The sequence below is a fragment of the Polypterus senegalus genome, chromosome 13 (assembly GCF_016835505.1).
Source record: "Polypterus senegalus isolate Bchr_013 chromosome 13, ASM1683550v1, whole genome shotgun sequence".
Lineage (NCBI taxonomy): Eukaryota > Metazoa > Chordata > Cladistia > Polypteriformes > Polypteridae > Polypterus > Polypterus senegalus.
Window position 1 is genome coordinate 126,943,441 of NC_053166.1, and position 24,170 is coordinate 126,967,610.

Below are 24,170 nucleotides of genomic sequence, written 5' to 3' on the forward strand. Positions count from 1 at the left end.
GTGATTCTGCATCTTTTATAGTGCCTTTCAAGTCTGTTTATCATCAACTATTGCTCATTTCCTGTCTATCAATTGTTTTATCTGTCTGTTAACATTTAGTGATAGGTTGACACCAGTTCTTTAAGTTTAAGTATAAACTTCTACTGCATTCACCTTAGCTGTCCTGAGGGGGATAAGCCCCTGCAGCAGAGTTTCCGAAGTGCTGTACTCCCTGCACGTTCCTTCTTGTCTTTTTCATTTATCTTTTGCCCTTAAGGGGTAGACTGTGTTTCTGCTCCTGCTGCTTTGTTTTTTTAAATTCTTTGTTTGATGTGAATTCATTTGTTTTTTTTCCCACAGGTGCTGTTTATGTGCCTGTGTGCACCCAAGTCAGTCAGTCAGTTGTTTTCTGACAAATTTAGTCCTGGACATGGTCGCAGGGGTCTACTGGAGCCTATCCCAGCTAGCATAGGGCATAAGGCAGGAACGAACCCCGGCCAGGGAACCAGTCCATCACAGGGCAAACACACAAACACACCCCAACCACACACTATGGACAATTTAGCATTGCCAAGCCACCTAATCTGCATGTCTTTGGACTGTGGGAGGAAACTGGAGCACCCAGGGGAAAGCCACGCAAACATGGGGAGAACATGCAAGTTCCCTGGGATGTGAACCCTGCTCTCCTTACTGCAAGGCAGCAGCGCTAACACTGCCACTGTGAAATGAAATAGTAATTATTTACTGTATAATTAACAAAATGGAACCTGGCTGAGGGGTGGGGATTGCTATATAGTAGTTCATTAAGCACTTAAGACATATTTTGGCCATGTTTCTAAACTATTCTAAAGTGTTAGTCAAGTATTTTAAACCAGACTCAAATTGTTTCAGATACTGTATTTTGTATACATTTTTCATTTACGGTTGAACCAACTACAGCACCAGGTGCTCTATGGTGGGCTGAGGTCACTTTAGTTGACGGAAAGTACATTTTTAAATTGGTGGCCTTTTACACTTCCTGAGCCTTCCAAAAATGTCATCATGGAGGTTAGGTGGGCAGCAGCAGACTGACTGAGGCACAAAGTAGTTTCTCTTGGAGCAGTTCCATTTTAGGAGTAACATTTAATGCTGTTTAACTTCCCGCCACCCTTGTGTTTCACCCTTCCATTGTGTTACAATACAGTACAATGAGGCAGAATGCTGTGTGAAATGAACAAAGATTTGGTAATACCCTGACAAAGTCTGAAAGTGCTTTCTTTTTTCAGTACAACAGAGATGCCAAGGACACACAAGACTTGCTGAAAAAGCTGGATAATGAGTTGAACCACAAGTACAATCCTGAATTTAAGGACATCTACCAGACAGAGACCCTGATCCATGATTTGGACGTGAGTAGCTTTTGTTTGATTATGCAGCATGTAGCTTCACAAAGTGCTACGTGGAGCAATTCAGATTGGCAGAAGTTCCAGTTAAGCAAATAAACAAACATGGGTGCAGCATCAGAGAGTTTTAGGGCGGCGATGTTTGTATTTAAGGCAAAAGTCTTGTGTGTGGCTTGGTGCGAGGGTGTGACTGTGATGTGCGGTGTGCGGAAAGCATTTCAGGCCTGTTTTCTCACAGTTTTAACATCTCTCTCTTTATCTCTCACTCTGCAATTACACTGTGACAGACAGACCCTGCCCCGCTGGCAGGTGAGAACTTGTACCTAAGTGCCTGGCTGACAGGCACAGAGAGGCCCCAGTGTGTGACGGGGCCAACATGTAGGACAGTTCCAATCTCAAAGATTTATTGAACTCTTTTAGGATTCACCTGTCATCCATTTGTTCGGCAAATATAGTGCCTGTCATAATGACTAGCATTTCCAAAGGCTTTTACCACAATCGGAGCAGGATTCACCCCAAATGTCTTAAATCTTCACATATATATGAGGTACCTAAAAGTGTTCATTAATCAAGGTGGGATTCAGTTCTCATTAAGGGCTTACATCTTACTGGTTGCCTCTGGAAGCTTGTTTCAAGTTTAGAAATGGAGTCCCATCATAACCAGTGAGAAAAGTGAGCAATTTAAGGATGACCCTTTATTTAAAGTATACTGTGTTCATTTTTTGTAGTGAATGGTGTTATACACTTTAATAAAGGGACGTGTATGTGTGTGAACAACTGGTTGCTATGTCTTTATCATTCCAACACTATGGCACACTACAAACATTTGTAGTAATAAAACGTATTGCATTTCTCTTTCTAACAGGCAGCACATCACAAACATTAACACTGCTTTTACAAATCCAATACCAAATGGCAGTTAACAAAGACATTTGCATTGTTTCCATTCCAACAGATGGCGCATCACAAGCATTTGTAGTAAAAACTACTGCAGCTCCCATTGCTCCCCCTGGAGGCATCCCTAGAACTGCTGAGCCAACCAATACCAAGTCCCAAATGGCCCTGTGGGACTCCAAGGGGTGCCGTTACACTCCAGGGGGGGCTGCCAAATAGCAGTTCAGGGGAGATAGCGCCCTTCATAAGTCATCTCCCCCTGTCCTTCCATTGCAGAGGTGTCTCGGCTGGGTAATAGCTCAACCCACCATACATCACATTTCTCCCACCTCAACTAAGCTTGTAGGTGTCCTATCCCGCGAGGGTTGTCCATCTTCGTGGAGGGCTGTTACCATCGACCTGTTCCTGGCTTCCTCTTGAAACAAGAAAACAATGTGAAAGGGAGACGCTGTGCCAACGCCACCCACGGCACCTGCAATTGCAATTGCAAAAGGGCAGCACCTACAACAATGGCGCCGGCTGCCATCCATCACAGCATTTAGAATCCATTCCTGATAATGTAGAATTGGCTGACACATTATGGATGGATCTGAACACAATTTAGACTTGGGCATGCTTCTGGAAAACTGAATTTATAAAAAAAAGGTTAATGTAAAGTATTACACAAAGGAAATAAACTTATTTGATTTGAATACACAACGAGAGGTTTGAAACATGAAAGTACATCTTATGAGAAGGCCCTGGAAGTCATAGTGGACTCTTCACTAATAGGCCGTCAGGTTTTTCAGCGTATCTATGTGTGAAGTACAAGTTACAAGACGTTATCCTTAAGCAATATAACACACTAGTGAGGCCACGACTGAAGTACCGTGTGCAGATTTTGTGTCGAAGCTACAAGGTAGACAGATGAGTGCTACAGAAAGCCCAAAGAAGAGAAACCAGGCTACTTAAAAAGCATGAGGTCATCAACAGGAACACAGAAAGAAACTTAATGGCAAATTTTGTAGAAATGTTACAAAGTTTCACACAAAGAACCATAGACATAGTGACCAAATAAAGCAGTTGATAGTAGGATTTTAAGAACCTTCAAAAGCTGACCTGATGTAATTTTCAAGAAATTAGGTGAATACGGTTGGTGAGCTCTGATGGGTTGAATGGCTGCCCATTAGTTAATGAAGCCTGTGTTCTAATTACAGGCTTATCATAGTCTGGGTGGAATTCACATGTTCTGTCCAACCACATGAAGTTCTTCTCCAGATTGTCTGGTCTGCTGCCAGAGATGTAGTGATTAGGTTAATTGGAGAGTCTAGATGATACGGTGTTACCAGCAGGCCCTGTACCCTCCATTTAACATCCCCACATAGACAGGCTGGCTGTAACCTGGGAATGCCCAAGTCAATAAGCAACAGCTAATCCAGTTGACAGGGACAGGGCCCTCAGTGCCATTCGGCATGCATGTGTTCATCTGTGGGTTACTGCAAAATTGTTGAAATTGTTTTAATGTTCTAGATATCCGAAAAATTGGTAGATCAAGCTGATTGGGTACTGTAACTCATCCTGAGGTGGACTGGTGGATACTGGAGACCAGATCCTTGTTTTGCTCATAGTTTTAGCAAAATAATGCCGGAATTAGTATGTATCTTGTATATTCTGAGTGTTTAATTATGCTTATTGCGTTTTCTTTGTAGTTGATTTTACAAATATAGTATGCATTATATGTTATAAATTTTATAACCATGCTAATAAAAAAAATTACAAGTTGATTAAAAAACAGCTGACTTCTTAATAGCTGCTCAGTCCCCATCAGGAGGCCTTTGAATCAGCAGTGACCCCTGCAGTTCATATTTGGAATTGCGTCTATGACATCCTCACCACCTTTATAGTGTAAATTGTGACATTCATCTTTTTGGGTGCATTTACAAAAAATACATGAAACATTGAAAGAACGCTCAAAAATACCCACAGCAATTTAAAACTTTTAAAGTCAGTTTTCAGATTGCTGCCTCTCATCATTTGAAAGGTTTCACCTACACGTTAGCCTAATGTTTGATCTATTTAAAATTGACAGGTAACTGCTTCCATCCATCCATTTGCACACTCACATCTTCCAATCAGGTTTATGAAGAAAAACATTTAACTAATAATTAAAGGTAACCACTTTTGTATTAGGTTTGTTTTGGAGTGCCCTTTCTATGTAAACAAATGTTGAACTGATAAAGGGCAGTAGAGTGGCACAACGGTTAATGCTGCTGCCCATTAACTAAAGGAGCTGATCACAGTCTAGGTGGCTGTATATTTACATTAAGTGAGATCATTAATGGACGGATGGGATGAGTTAATTGATTTTATTAATTTATTTGTATTTTTTTTTTTTTGCCATTAAATACAGTATGTAGTCAGTTTTCTCTAAAGCTCACAAGATTCACAATGATTTGCCCACAGGACCAAATAAAAGCTCTTGACCAGCATGATGAGGTGATCAAGTCCTTGCAGAAACGAAGTCAGCAAGTGCTGCCTCTGAAATACCGAAGGGAAACTCCGCTGAAGCCCGTTCCTGTTGAGGCACTCTGTGACTTTGATGGAGACAAGGTAACAATGCATTGCATCCTCTAGATTTTATTTTTTAGTTAGGGTTTTTTTCTGCTCTGAACTTTCTTTCCAACTTGAAGTAAATGATATGAGTGTGATCTTATAATCCTTGCTGATAATGAAGTTCTCAACGACATTTATGGTAATTGGACAAGACACGGCGCGCACATGCAGGCGCAGCGCCAGCAGCAAGGAATTTCTTTTCAGGTATGTGAATCTATCAGTGGCTTTAGTCAAAACTGTCAATCCACATTTCTGTGAGAACAAACAGCCAGCTGAGGAAGACTTGGTGAGCTAAGCAAAGCAACTCTGCTAAATCAGGTATGACATTTAATAGCAGCACAGAGTGCGGTATGGCATTCTGCATAATGTGTCAGGCATCCTTTTTATACTGGAATTCAGGTTTTTAGTATATAGCTGTCTCTGCAATAGGCTGCCTCAGATTACTAGACAGCTGACAAATCTAGCAAGCCTGAAATTATAATTCAATTTTTAAAGTCCTATGCTGGGTAAATACAAACATACTCATTCACAGACTGCACACACCTTGCACAGTTATGCTCGTAAGGGGTTCAGTCTCTTACTTTGATTTATGTAGGATTCTGTAATGACGATCCAACAGTTTTATGATACCACAAAGGGTTCCCTAATATAGCAGTTTGTGGTGTCATGGTGGTCAGTGGTTAGGGCTGCTGCCTCACATTTCTAAAGGCTGAATGTAAAGACCTTCACTAACTCAGTTATTCATACAAACCTGATTTCTAAAATGTCATGTAAGCCATTATTCCGATTAGAGAGATGGGGTGACTAACCTCTGAGAAACCTGATGAACAGAGGGAGATTTCTCCATTAATTAACCGATTACACGGCCACGTAAACCCTTAACCGGGTTACTGCTAAGGATTTTGTAGTCTGAGCATGTCCGTTGCACTTTCAGCCTGCTTCGCATACAATTTCAGCGGCCACGAGTAAATACATTTCCAGAGGCAAATTTTGGGAGGGTCACATTATTGCTTCTCCTGAAATCACAAAATTTATGTTAATGAGCTGAGGGTACACTGCCGAGCTCAGGAACACAATCTCGAGAGCAGTAGGGTAACACATTAAAAGTAACATGTGTTACATAGTCTGATTACTTTTTAAAGTAACAAGTAACCTAATGCAATGCTTATCTTACTGAAGTAGAAATACCTGTGCTATTATTATTCTAGCAGCACTGGGTGTAAGGCAAGAAGCTCAAGTATCAGGTCCTTTACAGGGCTCAGTCACACAGCCAAACAGAAAAGAGTTTGCTGCATGCAATCCAGTAATAGAAACCTATAAATAATGCCTCTATTTGACTTAACATATTAAGCAAGATTGATTGCACATTTCCACTTACAAGCCAAAGATGGTCTCTATAATATGCAAATATAATTCAAATAAAACACAAAATAAGAAACAACAACTCATAATCACATTAAACACTATGTACGTGACAGAACTTTAAAGAACTCATATGTATGAGTAAAGCAGGCTAAGACTAGCTGGCAATGGAGTAGATAAAAACATATTTTTATTTTACCCAGATTCCATCTAGTCGTGGCTAAATTGACACATGCAAATGCTGAACTCTGGAGACATACAATGCTTTTACATCAGGTCCATCATGAAGCCCTTGTAAGTCAATAAAATATTATTTAAAAAGTCCAGGCTGCTACATACATCTGTTGTCTGATGTTGGGTTAGCATTCCAATAACTGACTTTCTCAAATCCCCCAAGGTGGTGTTTTTTTTTTACCTTTTTCCCACCCTAACTCTCTTCTACTGATTGTATTGTAGATTTCTTTTTAAATGGATACATTTGTCATATGTGCCCAACAATATGTCATCAAGAACCCATAATGAAAAAGTTAAAACATGTTTTTTGAAATGGTTGCAGATTTATTACAGTAAACATCAAACACTGAAATGCGCAACATATATGTATTGTGGTAAATTGCGGTCATGTGCATCTCGTTTGCTTTAATTCTCCTTGAGATGTGTCAATCAAGAAATTGATTGGAGTCCACCTGTGGTAAACTGAATTGACTAGAGATCATTTAGAAAGGCACACACCTGAGAGGTCTGACAATTCATGTTTTCATTATGGATTATTGATAGTTGGGCATAAATTGCAAAAGTTTTCTTCGAAATAAAGTATGCAGAAAGTGAATAGGGTCTGAACACTTTCTGAATCCGCTGTACATGCAGGCTTTGGATTCACCCACAAAAGTTGTGAACAGCAGCCAACTTTGTATATTGCTGATGGGCTTCCTCAATGAAAAGGCCGGACTGGCTGGACCACATGCCATTCAGCACACTCAACCCAGTACTTTTTCCCTGTATACTTGCAATTTACACAGTTGTTCGAGTTTTTGGAAAAAGAACAAGAAGTTGCTACCCCATAATGAGTGGGCAAATGTATGATACTTATGATCCCATAAAATCTAGTCTATACCCCTAGACACTGTTCTCATGGGCGTGGGCTTATGGCTGATATCTATAAATATGTATACTTCTAGCATAGACATATCCTGGGGTTGGTTCTGGCTGGCACAATAATTGTCAGAATTCTCTTTTTCTAAAGCCATTTCTGTTATTGTTTCTCAACTGGAAGCTTCAGTTAGCCCCTGTACCTCTCGATCCACTGTGTTTCCACTCTACAGGTTGTCTTTCCCCCAGTTCACCTCCTGCCCTGTGTATACATCTCACTTGTCACTGTACAAAGTCTTAAACATGTAATCTTTCCCTGTGCCCTAACAAAACCTTTGGTGCCATCTCTGTCTTTCCAGGGCTCACTTGTACGTGGGGAGAAGTACAAATTGACTAAAAACAATGCCTCAATGTGGGAAGTGGTAGACAGTGAAGGGAAGAAGATCACCGCACCTGGAGTCTGCTTCATTGTACCCCCCACTGATGTCGAGGCTGTCACTTTTGCTGACAAGTAAGAGTGCTATAGTACTTCCTTTTTCTTTCTGTTGATTGTCACGTACAATCAACCATAACTCTTTACTGTGTTCCTACAGCCTTGCCAATCAACAAAAGGGTCTGAAACAAAAAGCAGCAAACAGCAGGGCTGCCCTGGCAAAACGATATGAAGAGCTGAAGAAAGAAAAGCCCACAGGCTTCGGTAGGCTCATTGTCAGAATGGTGTCTGTAGTTTTTCCAGTTTCCAGCAAATAGCACGTTAAGTAACCTATAAGTAATCAGCCAGTTTCATATGCCGATTCCTTAATGACTTCAAACCTGATTTCAGATGAGCAGGAGCAGCAGTGTCGCCAGCTGATGTCCGGGCTAGACAAAGTCTACAATGATTTGGACAGGCAGGAGAAGGAAGTCTATTCACGTCTTCGTCCGCCACTGGACCAGAACCACCCCATCCAGGACAGTACAGAGCGGCTGAATGACCTCATGGTGAGCTAGCACCTGCAAATGTTTTAATATCAGGTTATTAATAAAATAATGATAATAATACAGTACATTTTATTTATATAGCACCTTTCCCATACTCAAACTTATTCCCATTCTCATGCTTATTGCATCCTCTCATAAATAAATACCCAATACGACACAAAGCAACTGTGGTCCAGTTTGAATGGGTGACACGCAACAACAACAGAATTTATTTCTACAGCACAGTGCTGTACAAGATGTGAAGGAAATAGTTATGAGAAAAGAAAAAAACAAATTAAAATTAGATAAGAATAACAATGAATAAATAATATACAAAAAATAAATATCGCACACTTACATAAGTGATAGATATATAATTAAGAGAAGTCCATCCGTCCATCCATCCATTATCCAACCCGCTATATCCTAACTACAGGGTCACGGGGGTTTGCTGGAGCCAATCCCAGCCAACACAGGGTGCAAGGCAGGAAACAAACCCCAGGCAGGGCACCAGCTCACTGCAGATTAAGAGAAGTTGAGTCATTAAATATAGAATTGTTTTTTTAAGTTTCAAAATCCAAGTCCAATGAAAAGGTCAGATGGCCAGACAGGACATAAAAATAAAAATAATAAAAAAAAATCTGCAGCTAAGCTGGAGGAAAAAAAGGCTTCATCTTAGAGGATTCAATGCAATGGGTCTCGTGGCAATTTGGGGTATCCACATTCATTCAAACTTAACAGGCAGCTACACGGGACTTTGATCAAGCGGTGGTGTCACAGAACACCACCATAGAAGGACCGGAAAATAAAAAAGAGAAGCAGTTGTCATTCCAGATCCAGTGGTCCAAAATAAGGTTACATGTGAGTTTACTTCATATTGAGTGAAAATATTATGAGTGGTGATACAAGTTCCAGTGCATCAGGGCATGAAGTCATTTTGGCATAATCATGTCATGCACATTGTGTTTTATTTATGTTGATTTCCAGTTGGCATTTTGGGAGAAACATGAGGGCGCTATTAGTTGGCTGCTTTTTCCACACAAAAAGCAATCAAAAACTAACTAGAATTTTTTTCATCAAAGTGAGAAATAGTGCTGTGTGGCATACCAGTATTAAAGGAGTACAGAAGTACCACATTTTTAAAATGGTCCTATACTTGCATTATGCAGATTTCAGTGGCGGAAGTTAATGTGGTTACATAAGGCTACCTTGCATTTTGAACCCCCATGCTCTTTGAAGCAAGGTGCAACATACTGTATATATATTAGCACGATCTAAACTCTGAGGTGGAGTCCCCCAACTTCCCAGACTTCTACTTCTTGTTCTTATATGACATACAAGCACAGTCAAAACTATGAGGGAGAATACACGATTAAGAGATTGTGAGCCTCAATGGACCATGGTAGACCTTGGGAATGGTGTGGCAGTCAGGTTGCCTTTAATCCTGGATGTGTGTAGTGCAGACAGGGGGGATGAAGCATCTGGGAGCCAGTGTTTTGTGGTTATTCATTATTTGGCTCAGGATCATTTTGGTATCGGTACTAAGGTGTGAAATGGATCGTTACCAGTATCAAAAGTTTAGTAATCATATTTCCCATCTGTCAGTCAGTTATCGTTCAACCTGCTCTATCCTAACACTGAGTCATGGGGTTCTGCTCGAGCCAATCCCAGCCAGCACAGGGCGCAAGACAAGAACAAACCCTGGGCAGGGGGCCAGCCCACCGCAGGGCACACACACACACACACTAAGCACAATTTAGGATCGCCAGTGCACCTAACCTGCATGTCTTTGGACTGTGGGAGGAAACCGGAGCACCCGGAGGAAACCCACGCAGACACAGGGAGAAAATGCAAACTCCACGCAGAGAGGACACGGGAAGCGAACCCAGGTCTCCTTACTGCGAGGGAGCTGCACTACCACTGCGCCACCGTGCTGCCCCATTTCCCATCTGTCCCTAATCCAAAATTCACGTTTTAAGTGAATTTTTGAAATTAACACCTGTGACAATTAACCTTTCCACTTGGTTTACGTTCACTTGAATTTCTGTTCAGGATTTTGCCTAACAAAAAGCAATTCAAGGTGAGCTGTGTAGTTGGTGAGGGAGACTAAAAATGCCAGAGTCAGTGTCCTAATTTCATTTTTACCCCTGCAGACAATCAAAAGTTCAGTCAAGCGCATTGAACCTGAAAAGTCCTCAAAGATCCGTGAAGCAGAGGTCTTCTTGTCGAAAAATCCTTCCTGTGCGAGCGCCCCACAGCTCTACAACAAAGTCAATGATGCCCGAACCAAGTATGACAAGGTCGACCTCCTGCTGACGTCGGCAGAAGACAAGTGCGTTATGGCTTTAGCTCTCTTCCCTTTTCCTATTTGCTTTGCCAACTACAGGGGTTGTAACTTGCTGATTTTTTTTCAGGTTTGACAAGACCAATCGCCTTGAGAACAGCCTACATAAAGGGCGCACCATGCTGGCAACTTATGAAAACAGACTGGCCAGGGAGGAAATAGCCCCAAGTGACTTGAGATCACTAGAAAACACCCAGCAGGAACTGTCTGTGAGTAAATCTTAGTAAAAAATCAAGATTACTGATTGCTACTGGAAATGAAACAGGCTTCTATTTAAAACCATGCACATTTTTGTACTTGTCTTAAAATGAACAGTAAAAAATGAAGATCATCTACATTGATTCTCTTTGGCCACTAGAAGCTCTACAGTAGATATTGATCATAACGGGACTATTTTGATTTTATGCTTTATGTTTTTGATGTATGTGGGGTGTTTGGATTTATATGGAATAATACATATTGCTGCAATTGGAATTTTGTGCATATGACGTCTAGCGTCTTTAAGGAAAAACGATAAAACTTGCACCTACCGCATACTATGTTTCTGTTTATGTGTAGTGTTTAAATTTTGAGTTCAAGTTTGATAACCCCAGCTCACTTTAAAACTGCATTTACTTTCAATTTGGTGACAGAATAATATGTACTTGATCACTCCTTATTTAGGGTTAGGGCTAGGGGTAGGGTGAGGTTACAATGCCTGTAGCTGCATTTACCCAAAATTACCACCATTCTGCAGCTTTAGTTTGCTTCACGGGATTCTGGCAATAGCTTGACACGTTGAAATGATTGCATCTTAGTTTTTAAAAGGTTTAGTTACAAAAAACAAGGTAAAACAGTTCACACAAAAATAAAAAAATTGATATAGCAAAGAAAAGAAATGTTCTTGATTAAGAAAAGTTCTCTTTCTGTTTAGAGCTTATATATTGTTTTATTCTTTAAATTTGCTCATACAGTTGAACCATTTCTAAAACTGTATGTCTGTCCCATCTACTTACTGCAAATGGGTCTTTCAATTCATGCTAGTTATGAGCCTATTCCAAAACACACACTATTACTGATATAGCTAAGAAAGATCTACCACATGTTTAATCACAGGGGGTAAAAGGCTATACGGTATTCTAGGTAGCTATAAGAAACTAATGTTCTGTAGGAATCAAGCAAACACTATATGAAATTAACTTAAAGCTTTAACTTTCTAAGATTGGCTCCTATCGTGTCTATAAAAGTATTCATCCCTTTGGAAGTCTTCATATTTAATTCTTGTACAGCATTGAGTTTGCATTGGATTTAATTTAGCATTTTCAGCAATGATCAACAAAGAAAAATACTCTTTAATGTCAAAGTGAAAAGAGATCTCTGCAAAGTGATCTAAATTAATTACAAATATAAAACACAAAATACCGTATTTTTCACTCCTTAAGACGCACCTGACCATTAGACGCACCTTGGTTTAGAGGAGAAAAACAAGAAAAAAAAATATTCTGGACCAAATGGTGTACTAATATATTTAATAAAATATAGCAGAATAATATTTCAACGATGTAAAGTCAACAGTGGTACAGTATTAAGAACCTTCATCACTGTCATTAACAAATGAGGAGAGACTTTAAGGTTCAAGCACTCTTCTAGTTTTCTGGAAACCCCAAGAACTCCTCATCGCTAGTGTCAGAATTTATGAAGCTCAGTTGCTCACAATCACTTTGCAGAAGCACATACCTATCAAGAGGCATAACCTGTCCAACACAGGGGGACAAAGCACGCTTGGAGCAATGCTCCCTGAAGTTAGAGCACCAGTCCAGTCTCATTTTTATCTGTAATGCCACAAAGCCCTTCGTCGTTCTTTTGTTGTGGGTTTCCACTTTGAAAAACGAGAAAACAGTGCAAACGCATCCCGCAATTCAAAAAATTGCTCTGCATACCTGCTTGTCTCGTCTGACAGTAGCTGAAAGGCAGCCTCAGGAAAGAACAGCCTGCAGTAATCCAGGGCTGTATCTGTCGAGTCCAACAGCAAGCCATGCTGTCTTGTGAAGTCCGGTAGTCAGTTTGGCTGTCACGGATCAATGTCTAGGTATTCCTCCCACACGAACCTTGCCATAGGTGCATCGGCTACGCGAATGTGCTCAGCTGGGGTGGCATCGGCTGGTTTCTGATCAGCTACTGCCAGTTCCTCACTCTCTTGCTCGATCCCCTGATCACTCTCAACAAAATCAGATTCTGAAAAATCAGAGTCCGACTCGGCGATAATGTGCAAAACATTGTCTGCTGAGTATTTTGTTTTCTGCACTCCCTTCGCTGTCTCGTGAGATGTCGATGCCATCTTGCCTTTTGTTTACATTTCATAACTTGAGCACACGCAAGGATTAGATGGCGGGTGAATGAGTCTAACTTTCCTCCAAGCAGGGAGGGAATGCCTGTAACATAATGGTGAGTTTTGTCGCCATTAACAGCTGATTGTCGCCCTCTAAACCTGGATGTCGACTTTTGTCAGGTAATACACATCACGGTCTGTGACGCAATATTCGCTCCATAAGACGCAGACATTTCCACCCTTCGTTTGGGGAACAAACGAAGCGAAAAATACGGTAATTGCTTGTGTTGCAAGTATTCACCTCCGTTAGTATGAAAGACCTAATTCCTCACAGTGGGGCCAGTTAGCTTTAGAAATCACAGAATTAGATCATTGGAGATCACCTGTCTGGGGTTTCAGTTGGTTGTACTATAAATGCTCCTGATCTGGAAGGTCCGACTTGTGGTGAGTCAGTATGGTGGCCTGACCTACACAATGAAGACAAAAGAACACTCCCAGCAACTTTGTGAAAAGGTGATTGAAAAGCACAAGTCAGGGGATGGAGATAGGAAATTGTTCAAGTCACTGAATGTCCCATGAGGTTTAGTTTAAATCAAACATTAAGAAATGGTAAGAGTATGGCAAAGCTAAAGCAAGCCGTCCACAAAAACTGAGTGATTGTGTAAGAAGACCACCAGTGAGGCAGGCCACTAAGAGACCTGTGAGAACTCCAAAGGAGTTACAAGCTACAGCAACTGTGATTGGAGATTCTTTGCAGACAGCAACTGTTGCCCAGGTGCTTCACCGGTTGTTTTTTGAGGAAGTTGCAAAGAGAAAGCCACTGTTTAAAAAAAATGCACATGACATCTGAGCTACGGTTAGTGAGAGTTAAATGAATGCAGCAAAATATAGGGAAATTCAGGAGAAAAACCGTACACAGTCTGCAATAAAACCTGCACCTTGGGAGAAGATTTGTTTCCCAGCAAGGTGATGACACCAGCTAAACTGGAATGATGTAAAAACAACAGTGTTAATGTCCTAGCCTGGCAAAGGCAGAGCCCAGATCTCAATCCAGTTGAAAATTTGTGGCTGGACTTAAAAATGCTGTTCACTCACAATCACCATACAGCCTGACAGAGCTTGAGCAGTTTTGCAAAGAAGAATGAGGAAAATGGCCATGTTGTGATGTGCAAAGCTGATGCAGAGAGAGACCTGTAAACACAGACTCCGGGCTGTCATGGCTGTAAAAGGTGCATCTACACAATACTGACTTGAGGTGGGTGAATACTTATTAAGCACAAAATAATAGATTGTATATTTGTAATGAATTGAGAACACTTTGCAGAGATCTGTTTTCACTTTTGCCATCGAAGAGTCTTTTTCTGTTGATCAATGCCAAAAGAGCCAAATTAAATCCAAGGTTTGTAAATTTATAAGGTATTTAATTTTTGGTCATAGCACCCACCACATGACAAAACAGCTCTGGATCCTGATTGGCAACAGGCAGATACAAGGTTCAGTCCCACCCTCCAGAAATGACCCTTTATCTACTGCAGCTAGGTGTTATGTGGGCCTGGTCCAGCCACTCGGGTCCCCAACAATGAGAATCCTGCGAGCTGGATAACCCTAGAGGAATTGAGCCACATGACCATAGTGCCATAACTAATGCTCCCACACAATGCAGGTAATGTGCTTCATTCGGGACTCCACTAGCAACCGCTCATTCAACACAAAGTCAAACCAGCAGTACCCAAGGATTCTCCAAAGAGACACAGTACCAAAGGAGTCCAGTCTTCGTCTCAGGTCACTGGATAGTGTCCATATTTCACAACCATATAGCAAGACAGGAAGCACTAAAACTCTAAAGACTTGGACCTTCGTCCTTTTGTATAGATATCGTGAGGGTCACACATCCCTTCTAGCAAGTTAATGACCCCCATGCTCTCCCAATCCGTCTACTGGCTTCATAGGAAGAGACACCAGAGACATGAATGTCACTGCCGAGTAAACCTCTTTACAAGGTTGACACTCTCTCCGCAATGAGATTTTAACTTCACTGTCTGCCAACATACAAGCTATAAAAGAAAGCAGTTTACCATTAAGGATAGCATTTTAACTTTAAATAGGACTACAACCTGCTCATTCTCTACACACACACATATATATATATATATATATATATATATATATATATACACATATATACATATATATATATATATATATATATATATATATATATATATATATATATATATATGAATCAGGTATCTTAAAATAGTATGTTTCTAGCTACAAATATCTATATATACATACATACACACACACACACACACAGAGTACTCATCATCGCAGGATGATTCCACACACATGGCAGCCTCATCAGTTTACTCCAACAGCCTGCACACTTCCCAGATTTTATTCCTATAGAAGACATGGACCCGGAGGTTAGCAGTGTGAATGTGTGGCCAACAACCTGGCAAGAACCCTGTGATATTGGTATGGACCTATGGAATGTTTCCAGCACATTTTTGAATCTACACATCAAAGATTTTAAGCTGTTCTGGTAATAAAAGTGGACAATACCCAATACTAATAGTGACCACTGAATGTAAAGATTAGTGTATACATACTATTAAAGGTAATGCTTACCTATAATGGTCCATTACAACCATGCATCCCCAACTGAACTCTTGTCAGTCATTTGGCAGGGAGCTCAACCTGCTGCATTCCTTATACTTCACCTCTGTTTTATTGCCAGACAATCTGGGTTTGAACTGACAAAAAAAGCAAATAACAATTGGTAAGTGGACCACTAGAACAATCAAATGGTGTCAGTGGAATAAACCTGTCTTCTGGCTAGAAGGCACACAGCCTGGTGTGTTGGTCTTCAGTTTGTGGGTGATGTGGATGGGTAGATGGCTGCCACTATCTTCCATGCTGCCCTGCACTTTAGTGTTTTTGTTTGGGCCTAGAACTGCAATCATTTTCCCAGTAATGTAATGCAGAACCAAGAAGTGCAGGCCGAGCAAATTCCTTTTACACGTCATTTTTTTAGTCCAGCCTTTGTTCTACTAGGAAGTACAGCTTGAGTATAATAAATACACAAGGTTTGGCTTGCAGCTTTAAGTTAATCTTAGTTTTAGCCAATGTATTTGTTTTGTCAAAAAAAAAATGTTTTGTCAGTTTCAATCCCAAAATGAAGCTGACTTAAGCTGTTGCCTACTCTTCTGCTCTATGAACCCCACCTGGTTTGACACTGATCAGAATAAGACCCTTTATTGTTAAAGTGAAAACAGATCCCTGCAATGTGGTCTAAATTACTTACACATATAAAACACAAACTAATTGATTGCATTAGTATTCACCCCCTTTACCATGACACATTGAAATCATTACCAGTTGACTTTATAAGTCATATCATTAGTTCACTGAAAGTCACAACAGAGGTCACTTGTCTGTAGTCAAAGGTGTTAATCTGATTGTAGTATAAATGCATCTTATCTGAAATATAAAAAGAAACCAAACAAAATTATATACACGTTGCCACTCTCAGTTTCTAAATGGTAGCTAACTTCAGCTGGTGCCTTCTCTGCTGACTTATTAACCTCACCCACCCAATTTCATTTTCACAAGGCAATGAACAGCGAGCTGAAATCCAAGAGATCCACACTATCTGAGACTGAGCAGAACCTCCAGGCATCGAAGTTGTGCTGTGAGAACCTGGCAAACAAACTGCAAGAGCACTGTCCAGACATTGACCGGCAAGAGTCTGAAGTCCGAAAACTGAATAAAAGATATGAGAATCTTAACAAGCAAATTAACACCAGGTAAGTTGAGTTTCAGTCTTTAAGAGACATTTAGAACAGAGAACATTGGCAAAAAAAAAGTTAATGCCAGAAAGTACACATGCACGCAGAACTAAAGAATGGAAAAACCAACATATACTGAGGAGGAAGGGAGCAATTCTGTGTGTATTGTGTGTAACCCACCTCCATCTAGTAAAAAAGCAGGGGTGATAGCTGTGGTAGATATGGTGGTCATGGCCTTATTGCTAGCTCTTGGATAGTTTCTAGGGGATACACTCTGGAACTACAGGTGTTCGATGCCATTTTGTTTGTTACACTGGCATGTGCTCTCTCACCAAGATACTGTTACAGACTTGTCTCTCTATTATATAAAAAAATCCTGGGATGAGATGAGACTTTTTAGCCTGGGACGAGACATAAATTTTTCAGAGAGATACTTTCAAGTCCCACAAGACGAGACTTTGTGCCAAGAGATTTAACCAGGCCCAGGCCGGAAATAAAAGACAAAGAGTAGATGACAAATTAGAACGTCGTAAAGAGGTTCCAAAACGTTGGCACATGCAGAGCAGGTTAGAGATAATGAAAGTACTAAAATCTGAAAGTCTCAAAAAAATTTTAGTAAAGATCGCATTAGCGCAAACAAATGGAAATTATTACTCGGTGAAATAACAGAACAGTGAAAAGAGATCGAGTATATTGTTCGGATTTCAATTTTAAGTCGTAGACTTGTAGATCATCTAATTCGTGTTGCCATCAGGGAAAAGTAGTGTTTCTTCCTAGTGAAGAGGTGTATCCGTGAGAATTAGAAGATTTGTTGTTTGGTGAAAGTGAAATCCACATACGCAAGCAGCAGAGATGTGAAGTGGCTGGTGCGTAGCGCAGGCCGGGAGGTTGGTGAGTGAAGTGAGCAGGGAACGAAGCCCCTTAAGTTTACTAATAAAACACTAGCCTGGTATCATGAAATTACAGCATGGGAACAGCAAAAGTTAGGCTACATCCACACTACTATGTTTTAATTTAAAAACCTAGGCATTAATCTCCATTTTCACCCATTGTCCTTTTTCACCTTTTGAAAACACTCTCCAGACTTTTGAAAATGCCAGCTCGACATTGTAATGTGGACAGATCAAAATGTGGATTTCTAAAAATGCAGACTCTAATTGTGCTCTGATTTGCTTGTGCTTAATACATATTCTTTTCCCTGATTGGATCCTAGTCATTACAATGTGCCATCCACTGATTGGTCACCTTTCATGGAAGAAAACCATATCCCACCATAGCGGGCATAGAAGAGTTGCTTTCCTTTATGGATATAAATTGCATTTTGTATAGCTGAATACTTTATACATGCACAAATTATTTACCATTTGCTACAGTTTTTCAATAAATCCCGTGGCCAGTGGCGTTAACACCCCATTCAAGGATTTTTTTTGATGATACACACATGCTTATTGTAGGCAACCGTCTATGTCATACGCGTTTTGGATGTTTTAGTGTGGATGGAGATACTTTCATAATCACTGTCAAAACCCTAGTATTGATAGAAGTTGTTTTGATTTAAAAAAGCTGTTTTTAATTAAAAATGTAGTAGTAGCCCTAGAGTCAGCATTGTCATTTAATTACTTTGTGTCTGTTTTTTGGGGGTGGGTTTTCCAGTCTTCAGTGCTCTCTGATTAAATAAATACATCAGCCAAAAATCCATCTATTTTCCAACCCGCTGAATCCGAACACAGGGTCACAGGGGTCTGCTGGAGCCAATCCCAGGGCACAAGGCAGGAACCAATCCTGGGCAGGGTGCCAACCCACCGCAGGACACACACAAACACCAAGCACACACTAGGGCCAATTTAGAATCACCAATCCACCTAACCTGCATGTCTTTGGACTGTGGGAGGAAACCCACGCAGACACAGGGAGAACATGCAAACTCCACGCAGGGAGGACCCGGGAAGCGAACCCAGGTCTCCTAACTGTGAGGCAGCAGCGCTACCACTGCGCCACCGTGCCGCCCCAGCCAAAAATGATATTTTGTGTATGTTACCTACACCATATGGCTTGTAGTGATGGCCGAGATAATAGCATTTCTGGTAGAATGGCCATCTATGGTGACGAGTGTTAAACCACAGGAAATAATACAAAAATGCCCATGAAAAAAAAAAACTTGTTACTTGTGTCAGATAATTGCTTATTAAGTCATGCAGTTAAGCTCACAGGTAAAACACATGAATTTTTTGCTCAAATATTTGTAAATAAATACTTCCGGAAATTCTGAACAATGCACGCATGGAATCGCATTCATGTGAGACCAAGCTTTTGAAGTGAGACCTGCCTCTTACCCCCATTCACTGGTCAAGAGTCCAGTCTTCAATGTAAAAGCTCATTAACGAGTGAAAGTTTCAAAAACGTTGTTATCTCTGTTCTCCATGAAAACATGAGATTAAAATATTTTTCCTGGCCATCACTACAAACTACTGTACATGGAGTAAGTAACATGTAAGAATAATGTAGTTTTTGGAGTAAAATATTGCTTTAAGAACAGTCCAATTCACTTCACATATTTGACCATAGAGGCATAATATGCATTTTCAACCTGTCTTTAAATATCCAGTTCTATTAACCTACCTGTTCATTTTATATTATTCTAACGCTCTAGTACAATTTATGAGTAAACAGCCATTAAAGACGTTGCTTTCATTTTTAAGGGTTACTGAAAGGCTCAGAGGATGTCTCCTCCTCACCCAACATTGTTTCAGTTTGTTGTACGCACACAACAAGCAAACAACACTACTTACAATTCATTCTTTGTCTCCCTTCTTTGCACCATCACAGGTCCCAGGAGCTGCAGAAGGCCAAAGTAGCCTATGGCAATTATCGCAATGACTATGACAGCCTGAACAACTGGATGAGTCATGTGCCTGACTACTCGCCAAAAGAGACTGATGATTCTCGGCAAATTGATACTAAACTGAAGAACCAGAGGGTAAATATGCAGACGATATTCCTGCCCCAGTCATTCTAGGGTAAATTGCTGCCCCTGGGGGATCAGAAAACTTCACTCCTCGTTATTGCCTTCACCTCACATTGTTCTATTATTTCTTTAACTGCTAACCAATACGAGTGGGTCTCTCATTAAGTAACTGTGTCCCTTTTCACATTTATTCGAGCTAGAGCTGGTTTCTTCATGGTGCCCAATGCTTCTGAGACAGGCTACAGTTCTAATAGACCCTAAAATTGGATTAAATGGGGTCAGTACATGGCCATGGATACATTGAGACATCAAGCTATCTATCTTCTTTACAAAAATCTATTTGTAATCTACAACACCTTCATGATTCTATGACTGTGTCCTTCTTGCTGAAGTTGCTCTTCCATTCCCATCCCTCTTGGGCAGTTCCAAAATAGTATTGTCACACTCAAGAGCATCTTGGATCTAAATGTATTCTCTAATTTTGCAACTGATTTCTTTTTTTTTTACAGAATCTGCTAACAGACATTTCCAGGAAGGAGGTTGAAATGGAGAATGTAACCAAAAGTGCACAGCAATATCAAGAAGCTGTCAAGGTAGAGAAAGTTGTATAAAGAAACTCTGTTGATTGGTTTATCTCACTTTTCAGACAATACTCTGTTATTATTAATAAACAAAACTACAATCAGAGACAGACAAAGCATCAGACCCATTTACAGTATCAATGCGTATCAGATAACATCGAGTTGGGCTTGGGTGGCCAGTTAACCAAGAGTAACTCGACGTTCTCGTTAGGCCAAAAGACTGTTGTAGATAAAGGTGGGATGGCACGGGAAAAGGGGCAAGCAAATTTCAGTGTGAGAGAGAAACCTACTCACTAGCATTGATGAAATATGTTGTCATTCCTCTTCAAGAGAAAATGTGCTCCTTACACCATGGTAGGTGGGTTGGATGCCTCAGAACTGCTGTAGGTAGAGACACTGAGTTGTAAGAGGGAGTGAGGACAATTAGGACTGGCAGGAAGTCAAAATGCCTCCTGGTCAATAGTGGCCGGGACAGAGCACAGCCTGAGTGGGACCATGTTGTCATTTTAAAGGTAAGATCCTATACGACTGGCCCTTCTGCCAACTAGATAGCAGCACACATTCCCCTAGTGGAGGACTGGACACTATAGAAAACTAAGAGTCTTCACCTTTTAAGGGCTGTGGATGCTGTAGAGTTGGACAGTTTATAGATCATCTCTGAAATCAATTAAACTGCTTACATGTCTGAAAGTGACCCACAAGATGCCAGTAGCTATGTGAGCCTACAGTAGTCAGGTAGTAGATTAGGACAAGACTGCATGTTCTCCTTAAGTTTATATGGGCATCCTGTCACTTTTCAAAAATGCTGGAAGGTCAATCAGTCAGTGCACCAATGCTTTCCCAGACAATCTCACATTTTTATGCTAAAATGAAGCATTCTTAGGATGTTTTTCCCTTCCGTTTGGTTGCCACAAAGCTTTTGACAGATGCTCTATAGCTGTACTCTCCTACATTTGTGTTTGTTTGACTTTCTATACAGATCAATGACTTCTTAGTTTAGTGCTCTAACTGGAACATAAGAGACAATTCTGATGAGAACAGGCCGTTCGTTCAGCCCAAAAAGCTCATCCATTCTATTCTCATATATTGTTTAAAATAACATCAAGTCAGTATCTGAAGGTCCATAACGTTCTGCTCTCCACCACACAACTTGGTAATTTATTCCATGTTTCTATGATTCTTTGCAACAAGAAGAACTTAACTTCTTAACTTTTCTATGAAATCTGCCCTTAAGTTTCCAACTGTGTGCCAATGATCTCCATAATAAGTAAAAATCTTTATTTGAAAATGAACCATTTATGTCATAAAAGGTGGCACAGCAGCATAGTTTGGAGCAAGGCTTTGCCAAGGATCCTGCATCCCAAGTTGGAATCACATTCCCAGTTTTTGTCTGTGTGGAGAAGGCATGTTCTTCCCGTAACTGTGTGGGTTTTCCTCTCATGTGCCCAAAGGCATGCAGGTCAGGTTAATTGGCAACCCTAAATTGGCCCCCATGTGAATGAGTGAGCCCTGCTATTGAAAAGGGTTCTGTCTAGGGTTGGTTCTTGCCAAGTGCCTAATGTTACCAGGCATTAGACACTTGACTATAAGTTGGAGTAACATGGTTTGAGACTGCTGTTCTGTTATATTGGTGTAAATTAAGAAATGTGAATGTGCCTGGGATTGTATGTCCGTGTGCCCCATCCAGCGTTGGCTGCTATTGCTGGGAGAGGCTCGGCTCCTTTCACTTTGGTAGATAAGTGAGTTGATGGAGATTAAACATAAATATGCATAATGGACCACTAATGTAAAAGCTGCTACCAGGGTCTTGAATGGCAGCTCAGAGCCACCTCATCATACCACCACTTTCTGTCAGCAGAACACCCATACTTATCAGGCCCACGTGTAATTTGCTAATTTATTTATTTTTCTTTGCAGAATTATGAAACAGAGGCTGAGAAATTCAGGTCTGTTCTTGATCTTGAAGATGGTGTGGCACCCCAGTCCTACAAAAAACACAAACTTGAATCCCCTGCTGTAAAAGTCAAAAATGAAGTAAGTATACAAAAACTAATTAAACAGCTCACCCACTGCTTTCACCACAACATGCGTCATCTACTGTAGGCCTAATGCTGCCTTTTCACAAACAGCAGGAACAATCAAAAACCAGAAAGATGCCAACAGTCACAAAAAGAATCTCCAAGGAAGGCATTACTTGTAGTTTTATTGCATCAAAAATAAACAAGGAATATTTCTACAGTGACCCTCTTAGATCAGTGATACTAAAGTGCTTTGGTCTGTGGACCACTTTGCTAAAGTCAGATCTAACAGTAGACCATTTGAATGTGACAGTCACCTGTTAGCGTAATTCTGTGTGACAAGTTTATTTTATGAAAAACACTTAGTTGAAAAATACTAAAATTCAAATCCAGCATCACTATATTTGTATTCCAAGGTTCAAGATTTCAGTCAGTGACCATAATACAGTACACCATTAGCCATGAAGATCGATGAATAGGCAAGCACCTAATGCGTGCATCAAAATTAAATTAAAGGACAGTCTTAACCAGATGTGGTCTCTCCAAGTTGATATTAAAATGGGTTTAGAAGAGAGACCTGCAAAGTGACCAAGATCAGCCAGACTAGAGAGACCCCAAGGCTGAAAAAGTGCTGCATGTAAGAAAGACTGTGACAAAGAGGGGCAACTACAGCAAGAAACCAGCAGTGAAGCAAGAAGGCCTGGAATTGAAACAAAAGTTCTAACGTCTGCAAGGAAATTAGACCATGTGCTCCACTGTGGTAGTTTTAGACACATTTGTCATGTACCTAAGGATATTGAATTAGTAGCGCCAATATCAGCTAAGTGCATTTATTGTAAATAATTGTTTAATTAAGTACATAACAGACTAACGTATCTGAGGTATTAGAAAGTCACTTTGTTCTGGTGAATGAAACCTGTTATAGTCACAAGCAGGGACCTAATCCATGTCTTCAAAATTCTCAAAGGCTTTGGTAAAGTAGATCCTGTGGAATTCCTTCAACTTAACTGGTGAATCACATATTCAAGGACATCAGTGAAAATTAAGGGGAAGTGCATTTAAATTTATAACTGTAAAGCACTTCTTTACTCAAAGAGTTGTGGGAATCTACAGTACAACATACTACACAGACATGTAGTTGAAGCAGAAACCTTGACCACCTCCATGAAGGATCAGGAAGACAGACTGAAACAGTTTAGCTATTAGCTAAACAGAAGAACTTGATGGACCGAATGTCTCCTTTCATTTGGAACATTTCTTATGTTCTTCTGGAGTGAAGGTGTGCCAAAGGACTTATTTTAATAAAGGATCTGGAAGTTAACTTAGCAGTGGTCTGTAAACAGATGAACTAGGAGAACTCAATTATCAAAACCAAATCAGAAACCGAAATGACTTCCTAGAAAAAAAAGGCAAAAGTTCTGTTTAGCTCTTCCTTAACTACAGTGCATCCGGAAAGTATTCACAGCGCATCACTTTTTCCACATTTTGTTATGTTACAGCCTTATTCCAAAATGGATTAAATTCATTTTTTTCCTCAGAATTCTACACAACACCCCATAATGACAACGTGAAAAAAGTTTACTTGAGGTTTTTGCAAATTTATTAAAAATAAAAAAACTGAGAAATCACATGTACATAAGTATTCACAGCCTTTGCTCAATACTTTGTCGATGCACCTTTGGCAGCAATTACAGCCTCAAGTCTTTTTGAATATGATGCCACAAGCTTGGCACACCTATCCTTGGCCAGTTTCGCCCATTCCTCTTTGCAGCACCTCTCAAGCTCCATCAGATTGGATGGGAAGCGTCGGTGCACAGCCATTTTAAGATCTCTCCAGAGATGTTCAATCAGATTCAAGTCTGAGCTCTGGCTGGGCAACTCAAGGACATTCACAGAGTTGTCCTG

At 40.4% G+C, this 24,170-nt stretch overlaps 1 protein-coding gene across 2 annotated transcripts in view; it reads left to right on the forward strand.

The window, feature by feature from the left end:
* The window catches only part of ppl (periplakin), a 100,791-nt gene that overhangs the window by 69,134 nt on the left and 7,487 nt on the right, over window positions 1-24,170 (forward strand). For both annotated transcript variants that reach the window (XM_039776304.1, XM_039776303.1), the window contains exons 10-20: window positions 1,245-1,367; window positions 4,698-4,844; window positions 7,658-7,809; window positions 7,892-7,995; window positions 8,122-8,279; window positions 10,412-10,590; window positions 10,673-10,811; window positions 16,526-16,719; window positions 19,528-19,678; window positions 20,176-20,259; window positions 22,165-22,281. In XM_039776304.1, the coding sequence (XP_039632238.1) occupies window positions 1,245-1,367; window positions 4,698-4,844; window positions 7,658-7,809; window positions 7,892-7,995; window positions 8,122-8,279; window positions 10,412-10,590; window positions 10,673-10,811; window positions 16,526-16,719; window positions 19,528-19,678; window positions 20,176-20,259; window positions 22,165-22,281 (1,548 nt within the window). The remainder of the gene's footprint in view (window positions 1-1,244; window positions 1,368-4,697; window positions 4,845-7,657; window positions 7,810-7,891; window positions 7,996-8,121; window positions 8,280-10,411; window positions 10,591-10,672; window positions 10,812-16,525; window positions 16,720-19,527; window positions 19,679-20,175; window positions 20,260-22,164; window positions 22,282-24,170) is intronic.